The sequence below is a fragment of the Fundulus heteroclitus genome, chromosome 12 (assembly GCF_011125445.2).
Source record: "Fundulus heteroclitus isolate FHET01 chromosome 12, MU-UCD_Fhet_4.1, whole genome shotgun sequence".
NCBI classification, from domain to species: Eukaryota; Metazoa; Chordata; class Actinopteri; order Cyprinodontiformes; family Fundulidae; genus Fundulus; species Fundulus heteroclitus.
The window spans coordinates 898,493-921,736 of NC_046372.1; the positions used below are offsets into that span (position 1 = coordinate 898,493).

At 41.1% G+C, this 23,244-nt stretch overlaps 1 protein-coding gene across 1 annotated transcript in view; it reads left to right on the forward strand.

Annotated features, from left to right (window-relative positions):
* Window positions 1–13,022, forward strand: part of setbp1 (SET binding protein 1) — a 56,660-nt gene extending 43,638 nt beyond the window's left edge. The window contains exon 7 of the mRNA XM_012861330.3: window positions 6,483–13,022. Within this exon, the coding sequence (XP_012716784.2) occupies window positions 6,483–6,991 (509 nt within the window). The 3' untranslated portion in view covers window positions 6,992–13,022. The remainder of the gene's footprint in view (window positions 1–6,482) is intronic.
* The last annotated feature ends 10,222 nt before the right edge of the window (window positions 13,023–23,244 follow it).

The window sequence follows — 23,244 nt, forward strand, 5'->3', positions numbered from 1 at the left end:
CCCCAGGGGATCCAGGACGGATGACTCATATGCATGGCCCCTCAACCCACCCCCACCTCTTCCATATTATCGTTATAGTACCTCATCTACTCCTGCACATCCCTTACCTACCTTCTCCCCCCCCTTCTCTTTTGCTTTTTCTGCTGCTCTTGCCCTTGCTCTCCTCCTTTACCTTACTCCCACAGCTCTCACATCCACTCCCTCCCTCACCCCCTGCCTCTCTCTTTCCTACTTATTTCCTTTGTGCATTTTCCCCCTCGACTCCCCCTCCTCCCAGATTACCTACTCTATTCCCCATTCCCGCTGCCCCTTCTCCAGCATGACTTACTGCTTCACTTCACAGCCTTAGTCCAATTAAAATACAGGCGCGTGTGCATATGAGTGCCGCTGCGCATGCTTGCACATGCAGGCATATACGCAGACGGAGAAAGAAAACCCCACATCCCGCAACATCCACAGCAGATCCCAAATTCATTACGTGCGAGCGTGCGGCTAAGATTTTTATTTATTTATTTATTGCGCGCCAGGCATGGGACGCGTGAGATCCTCATGATGTGATAACGGTCAGTAAAAATAGCAGGGCTTCGCTGTAAGCAGTTTCAAGCTATAATATATATCTCATGATCTGCTTTATTTTAAAGCGGACCATTAGCTGGTATTAAAAAAGAATAGAGTTGAATAAACTTTTTCTGTAACATCTGTTTGTTATTTTTATTTTGACAAACAGACTTAAAACATCGTTCCTAAAATAAGACTGATGATTAGTTCTGCCGTTGTTTCCACACTGCGACTTTCTGGTCATTCAAGCACATATTCTGGTATCTCATTAAATAGGAAAAGTATGACAGAAAGTTTTTCCCAATGTGAAACGGTTGCTATTTAAAACCTTGATTCCAGAAACAGACTAACGTCTAGAGGCAACAATTTGAATCAATGAATGAGTAGTCTTCCACATTGGTGCTGCTGAGGTTGTTTTGTTAATGCTACTGATTTATACCCAACAAGATTTACATTTCTACAGCAATAATGGTTATAATATTAGAAAACTTACACTTTTAGCTGCTTCCGTTCACTGCAGCTTTATATTTAACCATATAAAGTAGGCTGAATGGGAGTGCCCAGGCACACTAGAATAACAGTGCTGGTAAAAGTCTCTCTGCTTTTTTTCCACTAAAAAGAACTTGAAAGAACTTTAAACCACAAGAATGATATGATGAAACATTTTGATGGATGGAAAACAACTTTCAAAAATCTTGATACCTGAAACTGACAAATGCCTAGTGATAACCTTTTATACTGATGATTACTATAGTATATAGTTATTGTGTTGTAAGTAGTTTTCCACACTGGTGTAGCTGAAGTTTTTTGTTTTGGTTCTACTGATAAATAACCAACAAGATAAACGTTTCTCCAGCGATAACAGTGGGAATATCAACACGTGGAAAAATAAGATTTTCATCTCCTTTCATTGACCTTTGCCCATTCTGACACAATTTAAAATAATCCGTTCTAGTGACACAGTTATTTGGTTAAAAAAGCAGATTGCTGAAACATGCCAAAGCATGAATTACGTTTCACTTAGTGCTGTAAAAGTTTTTGTTTTTTCAAAAAAAAATTTTTGCTGCCATAATTAAAGCTCCTGCAACTCCGGCATTTTCTCCGGCCTTTCATGAATACAACTTTAAATGTGATGGAAAATATTATTTGGGCTTTTATCCACAACTCTGATCTAATTCCATTTTCTTGCACAAATAATTTCCTAAATGACAGAATGCTCCTATAAGTTGAGTCAAGTTGTGCAAAAAAAAAAAAAAAAAAAAAAAAGGGAGATTAAGATCTAGAAAGTATAAAACACCATCTGCTATCTGGTCCTCAAATTAGATTAGTACACATTTCGTTTGATGGAGGGGGAAAAAATGCAACTCCAACAGAGGTCACTTTTAGAAACATAAACTGGAGAAGAAGAACACATGACGAGAGGAAGATAAGTAAAAAATGCACATATAAGACAGAGTAGGAGCAGCATGCCGGAGGATGAAGATAAATATCAAAAACATCTGGAAAGAAGCAGGAACGACCAGGAAAGACGATTCACACGACGTGCTACAACATCTGCGCACGGAGAGAATATGAAATAACTTTCATCGGATTCCATGCTTGGAGGATGACTTTATTCAGTTAGAGACCTCCTGTCAGATGTGAACCAGGCTGTGGAGGTGGGGATGCCTCTCAGATCCTCACAGGTCCTCGGTGCTGTCGAGCCCCTCGCGCCTGTGAAGGTCATCAGTTTTATGTTCCGTGTATGCAGCTCATAAATTTCTGTTACTTTGTAGTGTGCATGTGTGCCTGTGTGCTCACTTCTGTGCAGCTCATAAACCGCTGCTACTGAGTGCTTTCTGCAGTTACTAATTTCACTGCCTCTCCTAACTTTTTCGGCAACGATAAAGTGACGATTTACCGCATTCGGCTGATATGAGCGGTTCGAACTTTTATATCAGTCAAAAGTCCCGGGTCTATTGAGGGTCGGCCATCTCATTGGACCCGCCTGTGAAAGTCCTTAAATTTTCAGATGACACTAATGTCATTAGTCTGATCCAGGACAGTGATGAGTCCGCATATAGACAGGATGGAGATCCGCTGGTGGGGTCAGAACCACCTGGAGCTTAACTCACTCAAGACTGGTTATGATGGTGGACTACCACACTGCCTCCCCACCCCAACTTCAACAACACGGTGCCTGCTATGGCTCACTTCCAGGTCCTAGGAACCACCAGTTCTATGATCTTAGCTGGTCTTCACACAAAGACACTGTTCAGAAGAAGGTCCAGTAGAGACTGTCCTTCCTGCAGCAACTAAAGAAATAAGAACCTTCCACAGGAGCTTTTGGTCCTCTTCTACTCTGCCCTCATTAGCTTTTCCCTGTGTTCGCCAGTCACTGTGTCGTTTGGCTCGTCCACATCACAGGACAGGTCCAAACTGCAGCAAACAATTAGGCCATCTGGGGCAGACCTCTCCTCCATCCAGGATCTGTGCAGCCTTAGGGTCAGGAACAACGCTGCAGATCCCACACATCCTGCGCACAAACTGTTCAGAGGTTTATCCTCAGGTCAGTGCTACAAAAACCGACTCCACAGAGGCAGTTTCTTCCACACCATAAACGCCCTCCAGCCTAAGTAGTCAGCTTCACTGCTGTGAAACAAAATAAGTTTATTGCACTTTCACAACTTAGAATCTCTCTTTTTTATTTTGCTTACATATAAAAAACATAGACCACTGTTTTTATAATTCACACCAAATGACTGTACACTGCAGCATCGTCACTGAAATCAAGGTGAAATAAAATGGATTCTGGTTGCCTGTGCGAATTCTCAGCTATCCGGGTCATCGCAACAGCAAATAGGCTTAAATCAGAGGCAACTGGACTTTCTGCTCAGTTGTTCCTGAAAACATTTCGACACGCTCAAGTGCGAGCCACCAGAATGGACAAAGACTCCCGGATAGTAGGAGTGTATCTGTCATTGATTAGAGCAGGCAAGTTCAAATGATCTGCCAATGGAATAAGATTTTTGCACTTAAAATAGGAACAATTCGTCTCTATCATCTTATTTCAAGTGTAACATATCTAATTGTCTTATTTTAGGGGTAAAATACTTATTACATTAGCAGATAATCTTATTTACCTGCTCAAATTAATCACCGTCATCTAAATCTCCATGAGGATTCAAATAGTAAAAAAAAAAAAACAATAACAGTGTTCAGATTGAGACTCTGCTGTAGTTATGAAAGGCTGCATTCCTCCTAATATACCATGGATGGTAATGCAACTTTCAGAAACCTCCAATAAGAAATGAAGCATCAGTGGCTCCAAAGGCCGATAGTTCAAGGTCAACTGAGACAAACGCATTCTCGGCTCAGTTAACAAGTAACGAGCAAAAAGTACCTTACGTGTAATTTGATTTATGTTAAAAGATATATAAGAGTAAAGGCGTGTTTTGCCAGAGGATGTCAGTGAGGTAGAGGCTCCCTTCAGATGTAGATCAAACAGCGCCTGGCAGGGGAGCATCAGCTGTCACACCTCTTGATGGCCACGCAGCAGCGCAAGTTCCCTAAGAAGACAGTTTGACTCCTCGGTCAGCAGTGTCTCTAGAATCTCCCCAGTAAAAAACTCATATAGTTGCCAATCCTTGGTCCCTATTTCTATTTACGTGACCAGAACAGCAGCGTATGCAGCAGACCCACCATTTAGCCACTTGCTTGGAAAGATTTTAGCTGTCAGCCTCTTAACACCCAGTATGTATTTGGACTCAATAGTGTTGCTATGGGGGAAAAAAAGATTTTCTTCTGTGTTCCTGTATCTTTAAATAATCTATTCTCTAATGCAAGGGGTGAATATTAGCAGGAAATGTAGTGGTGTACTTGTTATCTGCAGGTGAGCCCTAAGCCACACTTGGCTAAGTGCTCTGCTGCACATCCTCCGTCTTCAGGCACGCCACATCCCATGCGCCGTCTCTCAGTCAGCTGGCTGCCTTCTTTGCAGTTTCTTCATGTAGTTTCTTCTCCATACATAAACAAAAGCCATCTTCATTTCCTTTGAAAACTTTAGAAAAAAGAATTACCAAAGTGGAAGTTACCAATAATAAACCAACTTAATCACAGGGTAAGAAAGCCGTCAGCGAACAATTCACTTTTAACCAGAAGCTCTTCAGCAGATTGTGATGATGTGAAGAGACATGAGCAGAAAAGGAGATGTGGAATACTTTAAATACATCTAATTTCTGTGTTAAAAGATAAGAGGAGTATTTAAAGAACAACTAAAAAAATATGTCCAAGAACTCCTTGTGGGTTATATCCATCCAAACAAATTTGGGTAATTTGAATAGTATGGGGTCTATTTTCTTGTCACATTGCAAATGAATACATAACCTGATTAAAGTCATTCTCAACAAGACATCGGCTGAAGGTTAAACCAAGCCTTAGTTTAACCTTAAACCTTGAAGGTTTAAGAAGTTATGACTCCAAATCTTTTTTGTCGTAGCGCTCCCACTATTTAAATTCCACCTCCACTTATTGCCGCACACAGAAGTGCAAACAGCCTTCTGATTCAGCTTTTTCCTTCCTTACGAGAAATGTGAAATTAAGCCTTTTGGAAATATTTCTGCTGGTGAAAAACATGGGCAGTAACGGCGTGGCGAATAAATGAGTGCTGCACGGCATTCCTATTAAGGTCATGCTAAAGGGTAGCAAAACACTGTCTGATTGACAGACTGTCTCAAATACAAGCAATTAGATCATACTATGCATTGTTTCTTCTAAATGTTAGTATTAATACAATAAAACCTGCTCAGTTATTACACCATGCCCTTTCTCATTTGCCTTTTGTATAAACTTTAGTTATCATGCTGGAATCCAGCCAGGTGGAGCAACTGAGGAATATTGAGAGATCTTTTCATTGAAGTGTTGATTCACAACAAAAAACAGCTAAACGGTAGCAACAGCATTATGGATCCAGGAATAGAAGCAAAAAGCTACCAGCACAAAAAAAAAAAAAAGAAAAGAAAAGAGGCAGAGCACGTTAACATGTGCAGCGTTTGGGGACCAGCGGCTGATTGTGCTTTTTCCTCCATTTTGGCTCTTGCTCGCTCTGAGCAGCGGGAACGGTGCCCAGACAGGGAGGAGAGGGTAGGAGGAATGTTGGGAGTGTGGTGGGGGTTGGGGGGGGGGGGGGGGGGGTCTGGGGTAGGGGACAAAGATGGAAAACAAAAAGAGAGACTGAAGCAGACCTAAGATCAGGAAGCTGTTTGTGAAATGAACACGGAAATGAAACGGTGCAGTGTTTCCAGTTTAATTGAAAATGAGAGAGCAGCACATTGCGTCCCATGAAGAGTGGAGAGGAGAAGAGAAAAGCGAGTGATGGGAAGGAGGGAAGGAGAAAGAATGGGACAGCGTGTAAAGGGCACACTGCCCAGTTCATCAGTGTGAAGGAAACAATATGGCTCGAGTTTCTTCTGCTCAGCCATTCTGAACTGCTGAATTCATTATTTCTGCACGTTGGGGCCTTCTGCATGTGTGCACATGTGTTTTTCTATTTGTGTCTATGTGCTGCTGGGGGTGAGCCTTGGGATGTGCATGTGTGTGTGTGTACCAGAGTGTGTGTGTGGCTTTTTGGCAGCCTTGTCTCCAGATGCACCAGTTTGTTTTTGTGCGGCGACATATTAAATGGTTGAAGGAGACATTTCTTTTGGGTTTCCTGCGATCTCCTCCTCTCTGCTCTCTAACAGACAATTACAGGATAGGATCTGCTCTCCTGGCTCAGCTGGGCTTTGAAAAGCTAACATGAATATCTCAAAATTAGCAGGAAGCTCTTGAGGCAGAAAAAAAAAGAACTTCTCCCACGAGCTAAATTACACGACGCTTTGCACGAAACGTCTTGCTTGCTTTGCAACCTATTTACTCACCTAAATCGTTCCCTTTCACTCCCCCAGGTGTCCCCGCTAAGAGGAGGTACAAACGCCGTGAGGTGGAACAGATCCAGAAGGACGTCAGGAGAATGCACTCTTTGAACTTTGATCATGTGCAGAAGATCCTCCGCGCCAAGCGTCTGCAGCGACAAGCCAAAACGGGAAATAATGTCATCAAGAGGCGGCCCGGGCGGCCCCGAAAGCAGCCCTTAGCGGAGTCGCAGCCGGCCAGCGTGAGGGAGGAGCTTTGGGCCGATGCTCGGGGTCTGGATGTACTGGCCGGCAGGAAGAGTGACGGGAGGACTTTGGGGATGCCTGTCCTGGAGAGGTGTGATAACCTGCCAGGCAGGCACAGCCTCAGGCCGAGCCTGACTCTCGAGCCTCGGGAGCTCCCCGGCCACGACTCCATCTTGGCGACTATCGAGACGGTGGTGCATCAGGCGCGGTCCGTGCCCCCTCCAGCGAATAAAGAGAGCAAGCGTAGAGGTAGGGGCCACAGCAGGGACGAACTGTGGGCCCCTGGCAGTCAGTAAGACTGCACGGGGGGTGGGGGACGGGTGGGGGGGAAAGACTGCCACCCCTGAACTGAAGGTAGAGCAGCGATCAGAATCAGAGCTGCTTCACCCCTAACAGATGCAGTGCCCTTCATTTGGGAACTCTTCGATGCACTTTGACTTGTTTTTTTTTGCTCTTGGGTTGGTTGTGAGGAGCACAGTGGGGCGGAGCAGTAACGGTGCAGCAGGAGGAGACAACAGCCTCCCTCAGTCTGCAGGAACCCCCCACCAGACACGGGCCTTTCAGTGATCCACCGGACCTCTACTCACATCGGCACTCTACGGTACTCTTTGATACTGAATCTGATGCTATAAAAGTGTGCGGTACTTATGATAGAGTAGGATTTCATGTGATTCTTTATGTATCTGATACAGTGACGTGTATGGTACTTTGCGATACAGTATCTGAATGTGGCTTTAGCCATATATTTACCAGCAAATGGGAAGGGGGGGGAGGGGGTGTGGTTCATATAAAACTGTGCAGCTCTGCTTATTTTTTTGCCTTGTTTTAGAAGCTTGTGAAAGATATGCAGGATAATACATCAGTAATTAACCCTCCCTACCCTGTCTGGGATTGTTTCCTCCATCATAAGGTATTTTCTAAGGTTTCTCACCCCTTTTAGGAAAAACAACTCACACTTCCTGGCAGCTCATCTTCCCCGTTTAACCCCCGATTTTCCCCAGATTTGCTCCTACTGATGTTTTCACTCTGCAGTTCTTGAGCTTCCTTGTTTCAGTCTGTTCGTCATGTATTTCTCACCTCCCGCTCAGGCCTCTCCTGGGCAGGGAATCGAGGCAATACGGTGGATAAGACTTGTCCCCCGACTGTACATAGAACTGAAAGTCCACTGTTGCCTGCCTTGTACAATGGGGGGGGAAAAAACCAGCTCATAGATGTGTACTGGCTTCCAGTATATTAAATAGAATTGTAGATAATGAAAGTGTGTATTGTTTTATAACCAAAAACAGACATGGGTGTGACTCAAGACAAGTATGTTTTCAGACAGAAGAATACCATGTATATTCATTCATACGTTCATTATTGTGTTTGTATCCCAGGGAGGGGGCAGGGGAGGGAGTGTTGGAAAAAAAAACAAAAAAGAGGAATGTCGGGCGTTTTTTTTTTTTTTTTTTGGTGAGCTTTTTAGAGTTTGTTAAATGCACTATGAAGAACCGTTCACTAGCATCAATCAAAATGCAGCACTTACATGCTTGTTCTAGCCTTATGTGTTCCTTGCATCCACTGGTTTGGGCGTCCATTCCAGAGAGCATGCGTTATTTTTTTAATCAATTCGTATATGCAGGCCGCGCAGCCAAAAAGCATTTAAACAAAGTAAATGAAGCCTGAGTTTAAGTCGCGATGGGACAGTTCAGTTACCCCCACAACCCCCCCCCCCACCCCTCCCAGCCCACTTTTCTATTCAAGCTGATTTTCATAAAGTAATTCCAGTGTTTTGATTTTGAAACCAAAGTCTGTGTAAGGACGTAGTATTTTGAAAGTAAGGCAAACTCTCCACCACATTGACAGCAAAGTAAAGCATTCCTGCGGGCACTGTAGAATGTAGCCATGTTGGATCACGGTGTCAGTAACATTTCTGTTTAACTCTCTGACCCTCGACTATAACAGGGTTTGGGTCCTGCTGGGATTTTTTCCCCAGACATAAACAATAGTTCAGTGTTTCTTCGGGAACTTTTTGTTTTCGTTCCGTTTTCTTTGGGTCGGGTGATATTCTCAGTTGCAGCAGCTCTACTTGTGCCTTATGTTTCCTTTCCGTCACTGATTGCATTTGACTGAAGGAACAGAAAGTGGCAAAGAGTGCCCCCCCCCCCCTCCCATCCCCCTCAGAGAGTGACCCAAGCATGTTCCTGATCTTGCATATCGACGCGTGTGTCTTAAGTCACCAGAACCCTGACGCCGCCTGTGTCCATTCGCATCTCTCTGTCTCTGGGCTTTCTTCTTGCTTTCTGACCCGTGTCATCCTGAAAGAGCTGGAGGGGCAGGACTCGCTGTATTTAACGCACATCATATACCGACCTAGAAACCGCCGTGCAGCAGAAGTCAAATGTGCTTCTGTGCGAAGATATTGATTCTTCCCGCTGTCTTTGATGTGTAACTGAAGATCGCGCGCTCATAACGAGTAAAACATCTGACAAATGGAGGATCAGAAGCAGCTGTCAGGAAACACATTTGCGTATATTATTTGCTATGCATCTGGCAATGTATCTGGCAACGATCTTAAAAGAAATTCATGTTCCAGGTCCACCCTCCGACAAAGAGAAATAAGTGGTCTTATTTGCCGAATAAAGTGAACCCCGGGTTAGGAGAACTGTGAATAACACCAGTATTGATTTGTAATAATAATGATGATAATAATAAAGTTGTGCAGAAAGTGACTATCATTTCAAGAAAACTATACTTACTGCCTCTCTATGCAGTACAGCCTTAAACAGATGTAAAACTACAGTATTGACGTGTTTGTTGTAAATAGTGTTTTTTGTGTCCATCGCGCGTGGTTGCTAACCAGAGACCGCCCCCTTAAAGCCACAGTACCCCATATGTCTCCATCAAGACTGAAGCACACTGACAGAAATGACGTAATAATGAACTTTGTTACCAGGCATGGGTCGGTTACTGGTTTTATGGCGCACCGAGATTCTAAAATGTGCCGGCTGAAGTTCTCTGTCGTACCATTTAAAGTAATTTTATTGACATAAGAGTAATGGGAGGTTTCTCCGGCTCCATAAAATAATGAAGTGCTACTCCTCCCCCACCTGTTGCTGGGTTCCACCGGTCACCTGACTGAAAGAAAGCTACTTCGCTTCGCCTTTGCTTATGAAAACAGGCAGCCATATAGCAGAAACTAAAGGGGCACCACCCATACCTCTAATTGACAGTAATGTCCTAAAGCCCCGGTTGGCAAGTTGAGAGCAACACGTCAGTAAAGCCGCTGATTGCAGGCTTGCTACCAGAGGAGATGATCTGACTGAATAACCAGCTAACACCAGCTTGTTGCCAAACAGCAAAAAGTGTAAGATCATGTGCAATAAGCCCTAATCAGGTGTTTATTTTATGTTTTTGCTTTAGTCTATGTATCATGAAAATAATAACTAAAGCCCTATACATACTATCATGACAAATATAATAATTTGTTATATGATTTTGGCAATGGAAGTAGTCCTTTTCTTCTCTTTTTGGATTCAAGGCACCATGCTATAGCTTAATAACCTGAAACTGTGATATTTTTACTCAAGGTTACAATATCGGCAGAATCTCCTAACAGCCCATGCCTATTTGGTACAGTCATTATTCCAGCCCATTAAATTACAAAGAACGCTGAAATAATCTTTCTCACTACCTTGTGAGACTTCCTTCGAGGCCCAGCTGTAGTGTACTCGACCAAAAATAGGGATTTCAGATGACTTCTGGCTCCTTTGCTTGCAGCTAGAAGGTGCGTTGCTGTAGCGCGAAAAGAAAGGTTGTGTGTTGGTCGGGGAGTTCTCAAAGGAAAACGCCAAAAATACTCCCAACCTGATGTTAGCGTGCCTAACCTTGCTTTGGTATAGAGGACTTTCTGTGGGTCTTCAGTCTGGTGTGGTGAAGGTTAAATCTATACCAGTGGGCCGCCTACGCCTCCACGCTGCGGTGGGACCGGTGGTCTCTGGACGGTGGAGTCAAAGGCCCCCAGGTGATGTCTGTGCTGTCGTGTCCTGTCTGTTTTGTCTCTCCTTCTACCAGCCAATGCTCCAGTGCCTTCTAACACTGACAAGTATTGTCCTAATCCAGAGCGTTCAGTCGACACAGAGACTTCGGAGGGGACGTGGTTGTGGGTGGGAATCGTGCTCTCTTGTTTGCCGCCAGTCTGGGTCAGTCGGTACAGGTACCTACGGTTATAGGGTGCGGCCCTAAAAAATTCATACTCTGTGAACCTTTTTGAATCGTGTTGCTTTAGAAGCAGAAACACTTCATATGTGTGTTATTGGGATTTTATGTGATAAACCAGCACATAAGTGGTGCATATTGAAAATGATACATGGTTTTCAACCTTTTTTATTTTTTTACAAGTACAAATCTGAATGTTGTGGCAAGCATTTGCGTTCAGCCTCCCTTGTCAATTCTGTACTTTGTTGAACCACCTTCAGCTCCAGTAACACCTGCAGGTATTTGGGACTGTGTCTGTACTTCTTTGCATTTCAGTTAGACTTTGACTAGGCCATTCCAATACAAGAAAATGCTTTCATCTATACCATTACATTATAGCTTTGGCTGTGTGTTTTGAAGGCAGCTTCCGCTCTGATCATGTACCCTGTCCCCACTGATGGTGTGTTGAAGGTGACTTAGAGTGTTTTCTTTTGTATCCTGCAAACAGGACTTGTTATGCCTCTCCACCCGACAATATGAGAACGCGATTCAAAACAGTCTCATTGAAAGTTTCTCCCACCTGAAGTCATAAGCTCTGCAACTCCTCCAGAGTTGCCATAGGACTCTTGGCTGCTTCTCTGATTTAATGCCCTCCTTGGCCAGCCTGTCAGTTTAAGTAATTGGTGATGTCTTGATAGGTTTTTCGTTGTCCCATAGTCTTTCCATTTCCAGATGATGAATTAAACAAATCTCTGTAAGATGTTCAAAGCTTGGCAAATGGTTTAAAAACCCAGTTGAGCTTTAACATGCACCATAATTTCATCCCTGACCTGTCTGCTCTGTTCCTTGGTTTCCATGATGCTGTTTTTTTCACTGATGTTCACTAACAAACCCCGAGGCCTTCACAGAACAGTTTGATACATACTGAGGCTAAATTACCCACAGGTGGATTCGCTTTACTCATTACGTGACATCTAAAGGCAGTCAGTGTCATCAGATTTTATTTGGAGGGGAGTATCAGAGTTAACGATACAGCTTTTGGGTTTTTATTTGGGAACCATTTTGAAAACCACGTATCATTTTCCTGCTGCTTCACAATTAGGCGCTACATTCTGTGTTGCTCTGTTCCACTAGATCTCCATAAAAAAGCATGAATGATTGCAGCTGTAACAGGATAACATGTGAAAAGGTTAAAAGTGTATGAATAGTTTAGCAAGGCACTGTGAGCATCCTCTAACTCGTAAGCGGCGTTTAAGCTTACGTTATTGTATTAAATGTACGACGGACATCGTTTAGGATGAGACAAACTGGCAACTGCATTCTGACCTTATTCCCCTGATAAGCATGCAGTGATTGGAGTCCTACACCTGAGATGGTGGGGGTGGGGGTGGGGGGGTTGTTCATATCACATAGTCATAAACCTTGTCATCCTTCCAGCATCTGTTTCCCATTTGAAGCTGTAACGTTGTTCCGAACTCAGAGTGCAAACGAGGCATTGAGAAAACCAATAAACGTACTTCTGTAGAGCACAAAGTGAGCTCTTCTAACAGCGTGGGCATATTTTAATTTGTATACATTGTGTATTTGAACCTTTTTCTAGAGTGGCTCTCCTTGATTTGCATGCTCAATTTTGATTGTATGCATAAATATTTTAGACAAGTTGAATTTCAATTGAATTTGAACCAAGACTTGGACATTGTTTGATATATTTCTTTTTGTAATGGATTTTTTAATTCATGAAGCATTTTTGTACATTGTATGAATATTAAAAACTGCAAATATTTGACATATAGAGTAAATAGAGATGCACATGCATATGCATATATTCCTCACAGTATGTATGTGTAACCGTACACATATATTTTGTATTTGCATTTGCCAGCATACAGATATATGTCTTAAGCACATATATACCTGTATTATATATGTATATCCATGTCTGCTGGCATGCTTTTGGTCATGTTTCTCTTTCATGATCTCGTAGGTTCTTTTTTTTATTATTATTTTAATTCCTCTTTCCTTAAAAAGAAATGCTCATTCTTTGCTACCCTTCTGTTGGCTGGCAGCCTTGAGCACTTATTAAGAAGAACTACAGTTGAAGTTGTTCATGTTATCCATTGTGTGAAATAATAAATGACTTTATTGACAGCTCGCAGTGGTTCGTGCTTTCTTCTTTCTGTCAGAGATTGTATAGCCTTTCTGTTCCCCTGAAAACTGCTTGGTCACCTGCTGAGAAATGCCTCTGTTTGTGAGTGTGTGATGGAGCGAGATGACAGGCAGCAGGGTTCCTGCACTGCTGAATTTAAGATGCTCTCTGAGTGAGTACTACTCTACCATTTTGCAGGTAAATTAGAGGGAATCCTCTCATCAGATTTTACTGCCGCATCACACAACAACACACACGCACGATCTCCTTCGCACTCATTAGCCAGTCTCAAAGTCGTTTTTGCACGAGCCCATCGGTGTCAGTTCGAGGTGGGCCGGGCTGGAGGCTGTTCTGTCATTGGACGGAGGTGAGCGCAAAGTGCCCCGCTATTGGCTGCTGCCAACTAGTAAAAATCTCCTGTTACCATGGTTGCAGAGTGAGCTGCCCAAATGTTACTCAGTGCATCTGGTGGTGCTGATGGAGCTGTTGGCACCACTGGTGTTGTGCTGCAAAAAAGAGAAAAAAAAAATAAAAAAAATTCCCCAACCCGATGGAAAGAAGTCAGAGGAGCAGGCGAGCCTGCACCCAAATCACTCCGCACTGATGGCTGCAAATGAGCCCACATGGCTCGTCTTCACCCTCCTCTGCACGTGAGACACAGGATGAGATGGATGAAGGTGAAACAGCAGTGCAAAACGTATCCTGCATGATGAATGTGCTCTTTAACCGGAGGGAAAACAGCCTCATCAATCTGAGCTTCAACGCATGGATTTCTTTCCCCCCACCAAGTTTACTATCAAAGTTGGTTTCATGCCAGAAACCTCTGTGCCCAGCAGCCTCTTTAGATACAAAGATTACCTAAAACTGTCAACATTCACAATGTGAAAACTAATGATGATTAAACTGTTCTACATAACATTACTCACACCCCCTAGCAGATTAAAGTTTAATGCATTTTTTTTATGTGCCAGCATGTTTCTTCTCACCGGCAGCAATATCAATGTTTTGGAATGTATCTGGTACACATTATCCTTTCATACTGTTTTTATAATATTTAATTAGGTGTCAATCTCATGTCCTATCAGAAACAAACTCCTTGTAACCCAAGCAGTTTGTTAATTTTAAATCTAAAATGGTGGAGGATGGAATAATTTTGGATCAGATCACTAAAACAATTTCCATTTCAGACTTTTATGTTTTCAGACTCAAATTTCAAGCCTTTCTGAACAATCTTCCTGTCCTACGGATTTCAGTACAAAACATTAACCTTGTGATGGTTTATTATTTACAAATCATTAATTACTTGTTATTGTGCTTATTTTGTTTTGCTTTTCCATCTTTTTTCATCAGATTATGGATATTTGAGTATAATATATTCACATCGTTTGGTTTTACTGTCTATGTTGTCTACAAAGAAGCAACAAAGTGCTGAAGCTGCCATCTGTATCTGCTTTGTGGAAAAAGGTTATTAACTTTTTTAAATAACTAGACACTAGACAGATTAGATTTGGATTAGACTTAAATACAGATACTTTAAATCACAGTTTACAATCAGAAAGACATGAATTTCACAAAAATAGGAATATGTAATAGCATTTATTTAGGCATCCAAACTCTACTCAGTTCAATAATCTTAACTCCACTTCAAATCCCTGAAAGAAAAGCATATATGGGCTGAAAAGCACTGAAATGACTTTTTTGTGTTTATTTCTCTATTAAATCAGAAACCAAAATGATAAATTTGGATTACACACTCAAGTTTCCATGTGGCAAACCAAAAGTAAAGAAGTGAACTCTTTTCAATAAAAATCAGTGTAAAAACCATATATATTTGTCTTAATGTCAACTTCATTTATATAGCACTTTACAACAAACAAGTTGCACCAAAGTGCTGCACAGTAAGAACACATTGATAGGGTGGTTACACACCAAAGACATTAATAAAATAATTCATTAGTTCAAAAGGAAATAAAAACAATGCAGATATCCAGCCCTATTAAATTTAAAAGCCAAGGAGTAGAGGGGGTCTATAAAAGCACCTTAAAAGCCTGGAGATTATGAGCAGCTCTTAACTGAATCGATACACTATTCCACAGTTTTGGAGCTGCAACAGAGATCACCGCAACTTTTCTGGAAGGACCTCAGAACAAGAGCAACTGGCAGTTTGACCCTCGTCTTTCTGTGGAGGAGTCTTTCCCTATCATACACAAAGGATCTCATACAAAGCTATATAATGCTTAAAAATCTGTGCCAACATTTTAAAATCCATCCAGTAACCAACAGGAAGCCAGTGGAGTGAAGCCAGCCCTGGAGTTATACGTACATTCCCACGTAGTCGTTCCTGTTAACAGACGAGCTGCAACGTTTTGTACAAGCTGCAAGCGGTGAAGAGATGACTGATCTAAACCGACATAAAGGGAATTACAATAATCTAGCCAGGTTGATGTAAAAATATGGCTCAATCTTTGAAAAATGTTATGAAGGAAATAAGCCTTTAGATGTTGTAGGTTAAAAAAAAAAGCTTGTGTTGACAACAGAGCAGATTTGCTTTGTGAATTTAAAGGAACTGTCAAAGACTATGCCAGGATTTCTGACAGAGCGACTGTGTGATAGAAGTAGCTTAGGAAAGATCTGAGCTCCCAAATAGCATAACCTCAGTTTAAAATATTGTTGAAGTGGAGGAAGTTTGAGTTCAACCATGCCTTTTTATCAACAAGGCTGTTCAATAACGGCTTCAAAGAGTTGCTGACCCAACAGATGGAAAAACTTCCTTGAAAAGATGAGCAGGAGCACTGTATAAGAAAGAGTTTGTAGGGTGCAGATGTTTCACAATCTCAGTTAAACTGATGACACAGGCCCAAACTGGTTAAAAGCAGAACGGCACAATGGACAAGCAAGTCACTCCCCAGATGAAATGAAGGGATCAGTACCACAAAGAGTTTATTAACAGAAGTCTTTAATTTAGATTCTTATCTTTTAGAAGACTGAGTGGGAAATAACCCCTGAAATTATAACTAGTTTTCATTCCTAAATTTCCTTTCTCCCTATTTATCCAGATTTGGAAAAGGATAAAAAAATATAAACATTTCAAGATTTTTTTAGAACCCACTACATTTCATCAGTATTAGAACTAACTCTCATTGATGTTCAGGACACTGCAGTTCCTCCTTTTCCTCAGTTCCTAGTCAGCAACAATAAATATTTTGTCCAAACCTGCATTTCTGCTGGTCAGCATTAATGTGCTCATCCAGCTCAGTTTTAACCAGGTAAATAAAGTTGCTTTCATCAAATTCCAAAGGTCCCTAATGTGCAGACATATCGGAGGTACTTGCACTGATTAGTACGTTTTGTGGATACTTGTGTTTTTAAGAGGCTTTAGGCTTAAAACAAACCATATAGCAGCTAAAACCAAAAAATCGAATGTACTGAGACCGTTTGTGAAAACACAAAAGGACTCCCGCATATAATACATGTAATAAACATTTAAACTGGAATGAAGATCCACTTGAAAGGATAGCTGGTTAGAGGATAGGCCCACAGCTTCTCCCGGGCATTACATATCCAGGTATGGTTAACTATTTTGTCTTCATGTCAACTCTGTACACCTGAAGCCTTTTTACAGGGGATGCCCCCTGGAACCAGTGCAGATGGTGGGAGACAGAAGGACTGTAAGAAAAATCTCCTTACTGATAGACAATGTCTCCCAGCCCATGCATGGAGCTGTTGCAGAGCTGGAGAGCTGACAGACTGCTGCATTCTAGATGCTTAAAGGAGCGTTTCCACAGGTCGTTCCTCCTGGCTGCAGTCACACTTTATAATCTCTACTGCTCACAACAGACTCACTAACTGTTTACATCATGCTAATGGTTGCACAGCTTCTGATCCAATTGTTAAATGTTTACGCTGTTCCCCAGATGTTATGGTAATTTGCACACGCCTCAGCTGCTTCAGGAGGCTGCTGCACTATCATGCACATTGCATAGCATAGTATTGTGTGTTATGTAAATAGGCTGGACCGTTAAAAAATCTTTCCACTGTGCAATATTTTTCTACTCTGGTATTTACTTTTTTACCTTCTGCTCTTGTTGTTTCTTTAGAGCTCATTTTATATTAGACTAGTTTGTTCTTTCTGTTCTTCTTCATTGCTAATAATTGTGTGTAACTGTCACACCCGAATTTCCCCACTGCGGGACAATAAAGGAATTCTTACCTTATCTTATTATTATCTAATGCTATAGATCCAGATTTAAATGCATGAAACTGTGTGTTTATGCATTTAAACAATTGTTTATGAAAACCGGGGTTTCTAGTAAAATCAAAGAGTAGACAGATAACCTTACAGAGGTGGTTGCTTCCACAGAGTTAAAGCCAGCGCCCTGAGGAAACCGCGTCACGGCGGGGTCCTTGGCAGTCGAAGGAAGGCGCCTAATGGCTGCGTTCTTTTGGCACGCAAAGCCTCAGTCAACCATTCCCCTGTCCATCTCTCATGTGATGTATGTGATGGATGGTTGTACTGAAACTGTAATTTCGATTGCAATGCAAATTGTAGTTGACAATAAAGATTGATTGATTGCTTGATAGATTGATTGATTGATATGAAATGAGTGCATGTGCATTTCTGATAATATCCTCAGACCTTCAGTAGTTCTGAAACGGCTGATTATTCCTTGTATGAGGTAAAACTTAAGTTCTTTTTCAGCATATCGGTTCATACAACCATAAATACATCAACCTGACATATTGATGCCAGTGGTAATACTTGTTTGGCATTTGATTTAATCTCATTTCCTCCTATTTTGGACATCAGTGGGTATCTAATATCCTTAGGCTAGTCCTCTGTTGCACTAGTGTGTGTACAACTTCCTAATGACATAGGCTGTAAGCAAGGAGTGCCTAACTAAACACACAGGGGCAAACTTCCCATTCAATGTACAAAAATAAGAGTAATAGAAATTATCTTCAAGGCACAAGTGGAAGTAATGTCACGTTTTTTTTTTTTATCTGGTGCCAGTGGGCTTCCTTTCTAATGTCGCCCTGGGCAACTGCCCATATGGCCCGCATCAAAAACCGCCACTGGAGTGGAAAAACAGACATAAACACAACAGGGAGAATTATCCATGTTCCCAGGAGCCCCTGTTCTTGCATGTTTCTATGTTTATTCTTGATGCCAAATGTGAAAATAACTTAAAACATCTGAATGATGTGTGTTGCAGCAAAAAACAAAACAGCAACAACAATAAAAAAAAAAAACAGTATGGCATCGCATGGAGATCAACCAGGAGTCAGTGCAGCAAGCAGGGCAACACAAATCATGTACATGAGAAAACTTTAACTAGACTTTAAACACGTCAAACAATAAAATAGTATTAATGAACAACTTAATTGCGGAGATTGCTACTAGAATGCTTTTTTTTTTTTTTTACATTTCCTGAAAACGTGCCTCCTTAAAAACAAAGAGCTTTATAATTTGCTGACTCCACACATACAGCTCTTGCTTTTTACACTGATGTCCCCTCTGTTTTTATGCTATGCTAGGCTAATGTTAGTGAGTTTGACCTCTGCTATAACATGATTCAGTGATAATTCAAAAGGTATCATACTTGAATATGATTCAATATCTTATGAGAAAACTTACAGAAGTTGCTCTCCTGCTTTAGAAGCTCTGAGGATTCTTCTTAAAGTTGTTAAACTTTTAAACCAATATCACCAAGAACTCTGTGTGTGCACATGGCGAATGTTACCTAACACCCAAAAAGGACAGGAATCTTCATGATTCTTTGAGGGGAAAACCAAAAATTCAATCAACCAAATAATAAGGCACCAAGGGTTTTGTCAAGGACTCCTGATATGTATTATTAAACAACAATTGGGTCCAGTTTCTGGTGCATGTTTTTCAGGATGTGAACAATAACACAGAAAAACATTTTACCTTTTGCAATCTACTTATCCCCAAACATTATTTGTTAGAAACTAACATTAGGTTGTTACATCAGGTTGCTAAGAACTTCTGTCTTATTTAATTAGCGTATGCAATATTTCCCCCAACTCATTATTGTTATGACAGCTTTCTGAAGTTTTGTGACCGGTATCTTCCATAACATCTGAGCATTGCACAAAACTGAATATTTGCAGAATTAGTTCACCACTGTTGTATTACTGTGGGAGGAGGACAGGTATTATAAATGTCTCCTTTAGGTTACTGTTCCCATCTCACCATGAAGTAAATGCTCAAAATTTAGGAGGATCATCCTCCCAATTCTCCACGGACCCTCCCTTGTAAGGAATGTTGGATTTATTGTTGAGGGAGGTCTCACAGTGTGTGCATCTTAGGATGTGTACGACCCACTGATAAAGCACCAGTCACAATCTCCAGGTGTTTGATTTTCTTTTGTGTCAATATTACTTTGTTGCTTGTTTATATTTATTTAGTTCTTGCCATATTATATCATACAGTGTGTTCAGTTTCTTAGTCTATTTTGTGTTCTGTTTTTTGTTTTTTTTTGCGTTATTTATGTTACATCTCTGTGTTGCGTGATAGTTCTTTGTGTCTCAGCTCCACTCTATCTGTGTTAAAAAGTCTCTCTCCCTCAGCTTCACTGCGTGTCCACGCTCTGTTTCCTGTTCTCCTTGTGTCATGGCTTAAGTTTTAGCGTTTTGTTGTCATTAAACCTTTCAATTCACCATGCTGCCCCCAAGATCCCATTACCGCTTTGGTCCATCATCCATACCACAAACTTTGACTGCATCGTTTTTGTACTTGGTGATATTTCTGACATTAGTTTAGTTCAGGCAAAACCAAAGTTAGTTCTGCTGACTTGGACAGGTTATCCACCAGTTCTGGTGTATTTTTCTTTGTACTCTTGCCAAGTGCAGCATTTTATCGTTAGCTGCACATGTTTTACAAAATTTCAATTGTGATCATGCTCAACAGATCAGTATTACAACCATAAGAGGTATTTTAACAATAATCTATAGTAAATTCTGTCTCTCTAATTGATTTGGTAATTTTCTTACTTTTTTCTGAGGATGGACTCAACAATGGACAGCCTACACTGGATCTGAATGGCAAGTATAGATTTTAAGCTCATTGTATGTAAAATGTAATGATCTTTTTTAGTAATGTGGGTTGATACTGTCTGAATGTTGTTATTTCCAAAATCTGGCCTCTCCACAAATCATATTGTTGTATATCCTTCTGCTTTCATTTCTATATGATTAAAATGTAGATAAAAAAAAGAGAACACACATTTATGTGGATTTGTGGACAAAATCTTATAGTTACAAAATTATGTCCGCCCAGCGAGGAGAGTGCCTTGACAGACTTTGTTTCTTTAAACATTTATTTAGATTTTTTTTGTTACTCTAAATGTTTGAGATTAGAAAATGTTAATATCCGACAAATATAACCTGAGTAAATACAAAAAGCAGTTTTTGCATAGTTATTTTATTTAAAGCAAGCCAAGCTACCCCTTTGTCAAAAAAGTAATTGTTCCCAAAACCAAAAAAATGCTTGCCACACCCATGATGGCAGCAGTTGCCATAAAGCGTTTGCAATGACTGGAGGAATTTTGTCCCACTCATGTTTGCAGAATTGTCTTAACTCTGCCACAGTAGATGCCTGTTTAACATCTTGCTGCAGCATCTCAATCTGATCTAATTCAGGACTTTGACAAGGTCATTGATAAACATTCATTTTGTTTTGGAGCCATTCAGGGGTAGACTTTCTGGCTTTGAGTCATTGTCCTGCACTGTGGAGAGTGCTTCAGCTTAAAATCACAAACTATTGGTTTTATTCAGGATTTTCTGGAAGAGAGCAGGATTCATGGTTTCATCTTTTACAGCAAGTCGTTCCTCTCCTGAAGCCGTAAAATGTTCATTTTCTAAAATGTTGTTTTAGTTATTCACCAAAATAACACGAGGCACCACTTCCAAAACAGTCTACTTTTTTCACAGCACTCCTTATTCATATTTTACTCCATAACACGTTGATTTTTATGTGTGAAAGGTGTTATATACATAAAAATACCTTTGTGTGGGTATATGCTTTTCATATAAACTGAACATAGTTTTTTGTTTAAAGATTTAGCTACTCTTTATGCGAAGGTAAACTGCCTGCCCCCTGCATCACATTAAAAAGAAACTGTTAAACTGGTGGTTCTTATCTGATTTTCTGAATCTGAATAAATGCATTACCACAAAAAAAAGAAAAAAAAGTAGAGCCATCTGGTGTAGATGTATTCTTCCATTCAAATGGCCCAAGTGCAGCAGAAAACACATGCATAAACAAAGACAAAGAAAGAAAAAAAAAAGGAAAATCTAAGCATCCCCTAGGTAAGACTCTATCAGCCAATTCTGATTAGATGAGAATCTTTTTTCCAAGATGAAAACAAGAGTATGTTCACATGTGCTGTTTCTTAGACAGACTCCTTAGCCCTCAGTGATGATTTTCTGAGTAAGGATGCATGACTGAATGCCAATGAATACCAGAGACTGTTTCAAGCACATCCAAAGCCACAGAGACCACCGACAACAAACAGAGCCATAAATTTACAACAGATACTCCTGCAGTCCTGGCCAACTAACCGGGAAGCCTGCCGTAACCAAGCGTCCTCTCAATTTATCTCTGTTGCTGTTTTCAGAGGATGACTATTGCTTGTGTTTATGAAGATGGATAGAGCAGGCAACAACCAAAGCACCTCCTCCCACCCTCCTCTCTCATTCTTCTCTGTGCAGCGATGGGAGACACCATCTGGTGGCTGAAATGTAAGAGTGCGGATCCAGCTTCCAGCTCCCCCACCACCCTCCTTTAAAAACCCTCATGTCACATCCACAGGACAGAAACATCCGCTTCTTTACTAGTGTTCAAGCAGAAAATAATTTCCCATTTTATGTGGGGGTTGAAAGGGGGGGGGGGAGATGAGAAGCTTTTTAGAGATTTGAGGGATAGAAATCGCTCTCTGACCTGTGGTAGTCAGACACGAACACCTGAAGTGCTTTATGCATTGATGCACTCCAGAGATCAGTGCAGGAATTAGTGCAGCCGAACGGTGGCTGTGGCTGTGTGTGGCGCGCAGGGAAATGGGAAGAGAGATGACAGAATGCGTTCTGCATGGAGTCGGCCACTGTTGCCACAGTGACAGTGTGACTCATGGCAGTTTGATTTGGATTTAGAGAGGTGTACAAGCCTGCGTCTTTCTGTGTCATGTCTGCAGGGCTGTGATGGAGTCTTTGCCCCTTTATAGACGTCTTGCGTTTTTGCTTTCTGAATCATTTATTTCTGTTTCCGGTCATCAAATATGTTTTATTATCAGACAAAAATAGCAAGAGTTGGTACAAAATGCATTTTTTTTGTATAAAAAGGCTATCCAAACCAACCTGGCGCTAAGTGAAAGATAATGGCCCCCCATCGGATCTTTTGATTAAATGTGATTAACCACATTTCTTGGGGAGCTTGGTGCAGTTTCATGAGCTACAAGCAAAGCTGTTTAGTGCTGGACCTTAAAAAAAAAATAAAAAATCAAGAAATGACTTAAATCAGTGGTCGCAAACTCAAAGCTATAGTTGGTAATCCTGTTCAGAAACACTTTTTGTTATTATGCTGGGTGAAATCCTCCTTCCTTCCTAAGAGTAGTCAGTACATTATGTATTTGAAAAAAGGAATAGTAAAAATTAGATCTCTGTGACTGTAATAAAACAGAACAGTGGACCAAATAGTGGATGTAATAGCCTCTCTGACAGCTGTGGCGAACGCTTGACGGCAGCAACCAATGGGGGTTCAGCCTTTACGTTTGTTGATGATTACTTTTTTCACAGACGGCAAGGCTATTAGAAATTGTTGCTTGAAACTGCATTTTATAGTTACTCAATTTACCCTTGTCTGAAATTAGTTTGATAGCCGGAAACATTTAAGGGCAAATTTTAAAAGAGCTAAAAGACAATAAATCTGCAAGGAATTAAGTTATTTTTCATAACAAGTAGAAGCTGAAACATGAAGTAATTATTCACCGCTTTATTGTCTGCTCCGTTATATTTAAAGCCCTTGTTACCACTGCCTGAGCCTGTGTCTTATTAACGATACCAACACTTAGTTAATGTGCCTTTTTGATGAGAGCGGTGCTCTTAATCTGTTCATTTAGGCTTCATCTCTCTCTCTCTCTCTCTCTCTCTCTCTCTCTCTCTCTCTCTCTCTCTCTCATACACACATACCTCCCCCTCAGTTCTTCTAAC